At 35.7% G+C, this 10,698-nt stretch overlaps 1 protein-coding gene across 1 annotated transcript; it reads right to left on the bottom strand.

Moving 5' to 3' along the window:
* Positions 1-549: 549 nt before the first annotated feature.
* LOC7488040 (uncharacterized) lies at positions 550-9,052 on the bottom strand. The gene is made up of 8 exons (XM_024587444.2): positions 8,466-9,052; positions 7,541-7,909; positions 7,197-7,456; positions 5,189-5,330; positions 4,685-5,056; positions 4,462-4,593; positions 3,321-3,449; positions 550-3,223 (listed from the first exon to the last, which is right to left on the bottom strand). The coding sequence occupies exons 1-8, from the start codon at positions 8,592-8,594 to the stop codon at positions 920-922; spliced, it is 3,837 nt and encodes a 1,278-aa protein (XP_024443212.1). The 5' UTR covers positions 8,595-9,052; the 3' UTR covers positions 550-919.
* Positions 9,053-10,698: the final 1,646 nt, after the last annotated feature.

Below are 10,698 nucleotides of genomic sequence, written 5' to 3'. Positions count from 1 at the left end.
GTCTCAAGTATGATATTGAAAGCTCATTTTCTATATTTAATTATTATCAATTTTTTATTGTTTGCTTTATTTATTATTGATGTATTTTTTTAATTACATTATTAAATTAACTAAATTTATTAAACTCAATTAAGTTAATTATCCCAATCTCAATTTTTTTTTACTTTTTTAAAGATATTAGCATCGACTGAACATCTTATAAAAAAAAATTTAACTTCACCCGTGGCATAGCACAAACCACCAAGACTTGTTTAGATTTAAGGAGTAAGGCGACTATTTATGTGCTCTAAAGTTCAACATCCTGTTTGTTTGCTAAGAAGTTGATGAAAAGCCTAAAAAGAAACATGAACTCTTAGTCTCGTAGATGGTATTATAATGGGGTTTTCATGAAAATTGGAAAACTTTCCTTTGTCAACGGAAAATCAAAATCACACAGAGGGAGGTTACAGACGTCAAGACAAGTTCTGGAAGTATTTCAGTAGGCAAATGGCTTCCATATAGCGTACGAATCAAATTTGATCCAACCAATTATTGTTAACAACATAGCCATAAGTCAATAGCAGAGTTTATAGAAGTAAAAGGAGCCAAAAAAGAAATTCAAATGATTTCAACAATTGTAAAATCTCATACCAACAAATGCTTCATCAGAAAGGAAAAAGAAAAGAAAAAAAGTTGACCTCGTACAGAAAACCTCAAACATTATACCACTCTCCCAACTCTCTCTCTCTCTACATTAAAAAAGAAAAAGGGAAAAAAAATCAGCCAAATTGTATATCAAATCATCTGAAAAAAACTAGAGCTAAAATTGGAATTTCTCGGCGGAAGATTATTGTCAACTGGCTTACATGGTATCAAACTTCCAATACGAAATAAGAAGGTAGGGCCCCAAACACTTACCTCACAACTTCTTAATAATATATTAGAAGATTGAAAACCTTATGCCATTACTTGCTGCAAACAAGTTGTATTCTTCCATGGCAATCTCTTTTTTATTGCAAGCAGGATCATTTTCAATCTGATTTGTTGTGACCTTCGAAGAAAAATCTCCAATGATTCCATTTTTTGAAGGCACAGGATCCGACTTACATCCTGTTGAAAGAGCGACAGGACCACCAAAATGGAACAAGGAAAATCCACTATTACCGTTGGGCAACTTGGCAGAATTATCGACTTTCCCACTTTCCCCACTGGGTGGTGCTTCTGTTGAACGTGATTTAGCTGGAACCATCCTCTCCTTATTAGCTTCAGTTAAAGTTTCCTGCATCATACGTGTCTCTGTTCGTACCTCTGAGTTCAAGCCATATTCTTTGGCAACTGGCTGATAAACTGGAACTGGACCAGGATTGAACACCGGAGTTGCCAAATGCTGCACTGGACCATATTGCATACAAAAGCGTGAGTTTCCATTCAAACCATAGCCAAGAGAACCAGCATATAGATAGTGGTTAGGCTGGGGAAAGGGCATTAATCCATTGGCTGGAGCTGCCGGCCAAGAAACTGGAGTTTGATGATGGTAGTAGCCCATTGTTGAAGGAGCTTGAAAAACTGGAAACTGTAAATTATGGTTATGCATAGGTGGAAACACAACTTGACGTTGCAAACCCACACTAACAGTAGGTATTCCATTGTCAGGATTTTGGACAGTTGTTGTAGGTGGATTTCCCAAAATGTTCAATCTTAGACCATCTGGTTGAAGCTCAAAAGGTTTCTTGCTTCCAAACACCTCATCTCCATTTGTACTCGGTTTGTTGTCCAGCACCAGTTCATGAGAATTGGAGAAACCATTTCCACTGCATGTTGAAGTGTCTCTTCCTTCTGATTGTGGACTGGTGTCTTCTGAATCTGAAGTGGAAGACGATTCAGGATGTCCATTGTTTGAAGAAACTGTATTGCTATCTCCCTCACTAAGGCAAGATGAGCAGTTATCAGAACTCAAAGAGCTTCCAATGCCAGGATCAGAAGTCTCAGACGATGCAGAGTTTTTTGCAGGACATGAACTGACTTCCTCATAAGAAGTTTCTGTCGAGTAGCAACCATTCGCTTCCACATGGCATCCACTCTGGCAGTCTTCAACTGTTGCAAGGCTGCGGTCCCTTGATTCCTTCAAGTTATTCTCATCATGATCAGTTTCAATGGAATCTCCTGTAACTTCACTGGAACACATATCACCAGATGACTTGAAGAGTTTGCTGTCTGGTACCACGGCTTCAACCTTAGTAGATGAGCTCATGGTAACATCAGAGTCTGAGCTTCTTCTAGAGTACTTCTTTTGTGATTCTACGGGCTCCCAGACTTTCTTAGAATTGTTTCCCATGCTGGATTTGATTTTGATTCTTCCACAACCTTCACGCATGTAATTTACTGGACTATATTTGGTACCACGATAGAACTGCTTGGGCATATCCATCACTGCTTCTGACTTGCCAACAGATTTGCTCTCTTGATCCGATCTTAATGATGAAACATGTGGTTCAACCTTTACCCTGCATTCAATGTTCTGGTGACAGCTGCAAGAATGGAAGTCATATCTGTCATTCATCCTGTTGTGGGAACAATGGAAGTTCTCGTTGAACTTAAGGCCACAATTTCGACCATTGGACTTTGGACCATTAATCCTTGACAACCTATTCAATCCATTAACAAGCCTAGGAGGAGTCTCAAAATTATCACTGTGGTGTCTTAACTCAGATCTATTAACCACGGCCCCACTTTCTGAAATAACTGCAAATCGACGTCTATCAGGCCACTTCAAAGATGAATCAAGTTGAACTTCTTTCCGAAATTTCAATCGTCGGCGCGAATATTTTGATTGTTCGGTCGAAAAAGAGCCGGTCCCTTCTTTCAAATTTGCAACCTCCCCATCAGGACTATCGTAGGAATCATTTTCCATTATAGAAGTCTCACATCCATATGAAAACTGTTGATCTTGAATGTCAGGAGATCCAGGCCTGGACAGAGAAATATCGCCTGTTTCACTTACTGAATCCCTACAGCAGATAGCATTGTTCAGTTCTTCATCAACACTTGGTGTTGTTTCATCCTTTGAAACATCAGGAAATATGGTAATATCATTTGATTCAGGACACTTCTTTTCTTTATCCCTTTCTTTTCCTTTCAACCTCTCCTTCCTTCGAATCTTTTTCTCTCTTTCTTTTGTTCTTCTTCTCTCCTTGCGCTCTTCTTCTTCACGTTTTTCTGCTTCCTCTTCTTCAAGAAGCTTCATCTGCAGTGAAAATTTATATTATCAGAGATGCATCTCCTAAAAAAAGATGATCTGTCCCAATTTTGATACTCAAATGAAAAATCACAAGTATTAGGACCTGCTTTTCCAATGTAATAATTTCTTTGCAAGCAACATGAACCCGATCTTCCAGTAGTTTTAGTGAAAGACAAACAAAGATGCTATGTGCATTTTGGCGAGCAGTTCCTTCTCTGAAAGCCTTCTCAACCTGAAACAATGCATTGAGTTTTAGAATCTCTGAAACTGAAGTACAGACACAATTGCTTCACATACACATAGCAGCAGAATCCAAAACATGGTACTAGTTCATCCTCAGGTTCTGACAAGAAGGTGGGAATGTGTGTTCAGATGTTGAGTTTCTCTAACAGCCAGTAAATTTCATTGTTTTAGGTGGACAGAAGGCACATTTGTATTTTATGACCAGTTGACAAAGGTACTCCTGAAAAATCTCTTTTAAATACCAGCTAATAAATAACTAAGAAAATTTAGAGAGAATATAAAAGATACTTTTGGGCAGTGCCAAATGGTCCTGTTACATTCTAAACCATAAAGGTTAACTTAGAAAAGAAATGTTTAAACAATATTCATTAGTATCACTGTACACTATTTGAATTCCTTGATTTGGTCCATTAGATGCCACACAGGGCTTCCTAGAGGTGGTTAACCACAATCTAATTTAAGTTATAAGGAGACATTTAACCACACAGGAGACCTTAGAAATTTCCATAGGCCTGCTCTGTCAGTGTAAGAGAGATGTGGTGCCCCTAGTAGGATCATCTGTTCTATAAATCTGTCAGGTTTCTACTTCTAAATCTTTTGTTTATCAACTTGAAAAAATATCTCAACCTGTCCTTTAGATTTACTGTACTTACAGCCCTCGTATTCATTTATAATTCACTCAAGTTTCATCACATCTAACATAATGAGCAAGTCTACAAGGTCCAGGCTCAATACTAATTTCATAGCTACTTTGGTTATTGGAGATCAACTTCAAGTCCAGTGACCCAGTAATAATAACCAATCCCTCCACCTATATATACATATATTTAGAAACTCTCCTTCCCAACACATTTTTAATACACCCCTTCCCCTTGTACAACCGTCCACATTTGCCCCCTACAATGATCGCATGCATGGGAAAAGATAGTGCCAAACAAATTATCATTTTCTAAACTACTATGAGAAAGAACAGCAAGCATATTGCAAGTCTGTAAACATGCCTGTTCCTTAAAAATAACAGTTGCAGCATCTAGAAGAAATTCTCGAGCAAGTTCAGGGCTCTTCGCATGCTTTTGGGGACGGGAGCATTCTCCATCAAGTTCATTTCCGTCCTTATCCGTAGAATCATCATCCTACAAGTGTACAAAAAATAACAGAAATTTAAGTATAATCCAGAAGGAAATTTATAAAAAATTTAATTCAACTCTGGAGATCCTGGACTACCTCTTCTTCCTCGGCCTCTTCAGCATGCTCAAAAAACCTTCTGATACTTTCCCCCCTGGTAATTGTAACAAAACCATCACCTACTACGAGCCTGCAGTGCACACATTGTTGACCCTTTAGGGCATGAGCTTTTACAGAAAGCTCGGTGCAGCGGCCATCAAATTTCCAAGCCCTCAGAGTGATAAAACATGCAGACAAACCACCAAGATCTAGACCAGTGACTTGAACACTTCCATTCATGCCTACATTTTCAAATTCTAGAATATCAGATTTTCCTTCTCCTGTTCCAACTGCCCATTCAAAGTGATGGTATGATACAACAGTATCAGAAAAGGTTTGGCGCCAATCAGCTTGGACAGAATCATCAGACACCTGAGGAAATAGCAAAGATCATTTGTCATACCAGTCACATCCCTAGTGAATTTCCAAAATTTGTTCCGCAAATCTGTTTCTTTTGAATCTTAGATCATTAACCACAAAATCGCACTGAAGACAAAAATGCACCTCATATTGGAAGGCAGTGTCTGCAACACAAAACCAACTAGTGCAGCGAGGTTCTCGTCGCATGCGCTTCAGCTCCTTCAGCTCCTTAAATTCACGAATAACATTCCTTCTACAATCTCTACAAAATCTCTTGCTGTCAAACCTGGGGGATGTAGACATATTTGTTTAGAAAAATTGAACAAATCAACACAATAGCCTTGCATGAAAACATGCAGAATGAGAACTGCAAATGGGCAAGGAGAAAGAAGCTAGAGCTAGATACACGAGGAATAGTCACAACAAATGTAAGTAAAATTTAAGAAAGAGAAAAAAAACAATGGATCCACGCCAGTTGAAGAGAAAACTTAAGTTTTAGGATCTAGTTAATTAAAACAATTAGAGCGATAAGTTGTGTGGCATTTCAGCAGAGAAGCACACAAACTATCAAGAAAACCACAAAGTTGTAGAGAAAAGAAAGAACAAAGAATCAATGATGAAGGACACTTAAACAAATCAATTTTTGCTTCAATCATTTAATTCTTGTTGAACAATTTCAAAAGATTCTTCAAGAGATATCTTAAACAAGTGAATGACAAAGTTTCTCAATTCTAATAGACAAAACTGAGTTTTTGATAGGTAAAAGTGAGTAAAATCTGAGGTTTTTTTTTTTTCAAAGTGAACCCACCCATTTACGTCATTGCTAATTCTAAGGATATCTTCAATCACTCATAAACCATGGGCATTAGTGAAGTTTGATGGCTTACAACCAAAGACCTCTGATTCTTAGGACAACAACATAGGCTACTGTAGATATTGCAGGTGCTTTTTCAGAGGAAAAACATATGAGAAAGAAATTACAAGCATAATGAGGCCAATATGTCCTGTGTATTCAACTGAGAAAATGCAAACATATCTTTCTTTGAAAGATAAAGAGGAACTTCCTCATCAATGAAGTCCAGGTCATAAAACCAATCCAATTAATCACAAAAATGAGTTGTGAAGTTTATTTTTAGCCCATTTCAGATAAAAAGAAGGGCAGGCTACTCTTAAGTCCATCCCACAGCCACTATGCCATGTCTTTGACAGCTATCTAGGGTTAACTGTTGTCTTTAGTTCCCTTTAGGGTGCTGTACATTTACCAATCATTCAGCCTTGTAGAATTATACTTCCTAATGCTTTAATGCTGCAAAAAGAGCAACCATAAATTCATGGCTCAAAATTCTTATTCTCTGATGCCATGCTCAACAGAAAGTTCTACTTAGGAAAAATCTACACTTTCAAACTAGCAGTAAAGATATCTACAAGCCAGTACACTTTGTGAAATCTACAAGGCTCTCAAAGATAGTTGAATAACAAATTTGGCAATAGGTACAGAGTCCCCGAAGCAACAATGGATGGAGAAACTAACTAAAAGAAGCATATTCAGTTAAGATGAATTCAGAAAATGGACCATTTCAAAAACAGATACTTCCAGGTTCCCCAAGATGAAGTTTTGAATAATTTCTTATTCTGGCAAAATTCATCACTTCCTTAGATGTTAACCACATCTTTTTCATCAAACTGAATGTACAATAACTCAAAGACAAAAACTATCAGTCATGGCAAATGACTCCCCTCTATTCAGTTCAATATGAAACAGGTAAATGATCACTTCCTATCTGAATTGCCATCCAGATATTTTTGCTTGTTATTCCATCAGAGAGCCTGCTAGCATGGGAAGATATAAGCTCTAACTTTGCAAAACTTATAAACTGGAAGGCATCTGTGATTCTTACAAACACAGCGCACTCTTGGGAGATTCTAGACTATTCAAAGGCACAGTAGTTGAATAAAATTTTCGTTCTTTCAAATTAGCTTTTGTTCTGTTCTTTGGCAGTTTCACCAACATGATCACCTCTGATCTCAGCTGTTATCTAAAAGCTCCAACCCCAAACAAAGCAGAGCTGCCAACTACCTTTCAGTTCTCATAGTCTTCCACTGATTTCTAAATCAATGATGTATATAAAGAATAAGCAAATCGCAAACACACCTGCACATGAGCCTCTCTATGAAATCCTCTTCCTTCATCCTTAAAAGAGACAGCCGGGTCTCTTCTCCAAGTGCTGACCAGAAATCCACTAGTGTATCACAAGAAAGCCTGGCAGTATGCAGTGCACATGTCTCTCTTGTTCCATGTCCTCTACCATAACTTGCCATTCCTTGGCTAATCCAACCCCGACCTCCCCCACCACAGGCATCAGGATAGAGCAATTCCCTTTCCCGCTCCCTTGCTCGTGCACTGTCAAAGACCTGATTTAAGGAAAGAGTTCAGCCACTTAACTAGAAAAGGACAATGGAATTGCAAAATAAAAAAAAATAAAAAATAGCACTCACATTTTGGAGTCCCTTCAGAGACTTTGAAAACAAGTAGCATGTCAGAAGCGTCAATGATCCATCACGTGTCGTCGTGAGACCACCCCAAGGATGGACAGATGGATCTTGAATTTCATCTTGGCACCCATTAGGTACATGTGATCCACAATCATTTAGATTTTTCGAGGCTTCCAGTCTGTTGCAGGGAATGTGCCCCCCTCCCCCTTCCTGCTGTAAAGACTTAACATACATGACAATCTGCATAAAACCTTCGAGCAATAGCCCATTGCATCTAGAACAGTACATGTTCTTACGAGCTTGCTCAAACAGGGTTTGCTTGTCTATCCTCAGTAGCTTCTGTCGAGCTTGTGGTGGCAGCTCACTCCAGAACTATGTCACAAGTACATGAAACTTCATCAATGACTAATCACAACTTGCAACATGTAACAGTAGGCCAAAAACTGAAAGACAACATTTAAACAAAACCTAAAATATTCCAACACAAACCTAAAATTATCAAAAGAAACTTGTTAGTCCTATATAACAAAATGCAATCTCTATTTTAGAAATGCCATTGTCATCGTCGTTAGCATTGCCTCAACTCGAAATCAATTCTCACTAGTATAAGCAATCGTAAGTGACATAAAATTTCTCTCTCTCTTTTAGAAATAAAAAACACAGAACTCCATAAGTGAATTCATGTACAAGGAGCTAAAATGGATCTAAAAAAAATGAAAACCCGATGAAAAAGATAAATACAAAATCCCACATCAAAAACTAATAAAACAAAGCTCACTGAATGATTTGAACATCAAGATCCAATCAGAAACCAAAGTAAAAATCAAAATTAGGTAAAAACAGTGATCAAATTCAATCCCAGATACAAAAACATACACTCTAATACATCAATCAAAATTAAATTAAAAAAAAAAGAACAATCCAGTACCTTCTGGAGCTGGTTGAAGCTAACATCATCACGATGTTTAGACCAGAACCCATTAGCAGAAATTGAGTAAGAACCCCCAGATGATGTTGCATTTCTAAATTGCTCATTTCTCTGTGCTAATCCTGGCATCCTATATTATACTTGTTATGTAATTAATTTTATTGAATTCAATCACAAGATTCTTATAATTAATTCTGTACTCCCATCCTCATCTTAGATTTATCATCATCACCACCACCATCAATCCCTCCATCTCTACCCCTCATTATTTTTATTTTTTCTATAATACAAATCATGAGAAGAAGGGATCCAAAACCCAAATCGATTCAATAATTCAATAAAAACAGGAACTAATAAACAAGAAAATCAAAACCCAAAAAAATAGAAAGAATAGAAATCAAGATCGTAGATGAAGGATTCGATTGAATTGGACCAAAAAAAGAGAAGGAAGAGAGGAGGGTTTCATATATATGAGGAAGAGAGGATGCCGAGATTTGGTTGTTGTTGTTTTTATAATATACTATTTAAGGAGAGAAATGGAAGGGAAGCAAGGGGAGAAGATATGAGAGAACAAAGAGAAAGAGATTATTTTGGTAATGCACAAAAATAAATTATTTATTTTTCACCCTCACCCTCATGCTTACCATTAATATTAATAATAATCACACTGTTACTTTCTTCTTCTTCTTCTTAGGGTTTTACATTTTTTTTATAAGAAATAAAAATGTTTTTCTTTGTTATTTTAATATAGTAACATTTTCTTAAAAATAAAAAATAAAACTCACAAACGTGTCCATATATAAGAGTTTAGTTTTCATGAGAATTGTCGCATACCGTGTGTTTGACAATCCGTGCACTAAATAATGATGCTAGATGTTATGTTTGATTAGTAATGTGGAATATAAAAGAAATTAATAGAGATATCAAATACATTATGATAATTTTATGTTGAATTTTTATCTAAAAAATATGTTTTTTTTTTCATATTGTTTCACTTTTTCTTGTCTCAAACAACAACAAACACAATTAAAAAAAAATTGTTTAGAGTGATTTTTTTTTAATTAACATGAGTGTCCGGGCCAACTTGTTCGTACCTCGACTACTCTTATGGGCTCTGAAGTTAACGATCATGTAAGTCTCCAGTGGCCCTAAAAAGATTCAAACTCGTGATCATTGAAGAGCAAACACAACTACACAAGGTCTGATCCCTCAAGGTTTGTTTGGAGTGATTTTATTATTATTATTATTAACATTAGTGTCCGGGCCAGCTTGCGTGCACCTCGACTAATCTCACGAGCCCTGAAGTTAACGATCATGTAAGTCTCTAGTGATCATCATATTAGCAACCACATGACTCGAACCTGAGATCACAGGAGGAGCAAACTCCTTAATCTCAAATTCTTACCACTGAACCAATTATTAGATGGCTCGAGTGATTTTGGTTGGACATGAAAGTGCATTGAAGTTCTGTTTTTTTTATAATAATTAAATGTTTGGTTGAATAAATGGTGGATGTGTAATTATTAGATTAGAAATATTGGTTGTTTTTTAAAGTATTTTTTATTTATAAATATATTAAAATAATATTTTATTTTATTTTTTAAAATTTATTTTTAATATAAATATATCAAAACAATTAAAAAAATAAAAGCATTATTTATCCGCAAAAGCAAACTATAAAGTCACGTTTCAAAACCAAAATGAATGTTTAAGTTGAAAATTTTAACCGGACACAAACCGGTAATTAGTAAATTTATAATTTACAGCTCATGCAATTATCAGGTGGCAACATTAATTATAGAATACTCTAAAACGCGTGGGTTTTTCACTGTAGCAGTAGTTTTTTTTTTTCCAATTTTGTTTTTTGCTTTAGTTTTTTTTTTAACATGTTTTTTTATGGTTTTTTTTTTTTACCCAAAATTGATTTCTTCTTCTTTTTTTTGTTTCGTTTTTTTCTTAATTTTTTTATTTCAAAATTATCTTTGCTAATTTTTTTTAAATATTGAGCTGGTTGAAAATTTAACTATGTAGTTTTCTTCTTTAAAACATTATGGATTGCTATAATATTCTCATACATTGTTTTCTTTTTTTTAATGATTTCTTTATTTTTTTTTTCAAAATGGTCTTTGTAGATTTTATTTTTTTTATATTAAGTTGGTTGAGAATTTAGCTTTGTAGTTTTTTTAAAAAAAAAAATTTCCCAATATATTTTTTAAAAAAATTATCTTTATCG

This window comes from Populus trichocarpa, chromosome 16 (genome assembly GCF_000002775.5).
Source record: "Populus trichocarpa isolate Nisqually-1 chromosome 16, P.trichocarpa_v4.1, whole genome shotgun sequence".
Classification (NCBI taxonomy): domain Eukaryota; kingdom Viridiplantae; phylum Streptophyta; class Magnoliopsida; order Malpighiales; family Salicaceae; genus Populus; species Populus trichocarpa.
The sequence above is the reverse complement of the archived record's forward strand: the minus strand, read 5'-3'. Positions and strand labels throughout refer to the sequence as shown.

Coding starts and splice junctions, on each gene's coding strand:
- LOC7488040 (XM_024587444.2), bottom strand. CDS start 8,594: ATGCCAGGATTAGCACAGAGAAATGAGCAATTTAGAAATGCAACATCA. Junction 7,457..7,540: donor CTCTGAAGGGACTCCAAAAT/GTGAGTGCTATT, acceptor TCCTTAAATCAG/GTCTTTGACAGTGCACGAGC. Junction 4,594..4,684: donor AAGAGGCCGAGGAAGAAGAG/GTAGTCCAGGAT, acceptor GTACACTTGTAG/GATGATGATTCTACGGATAA.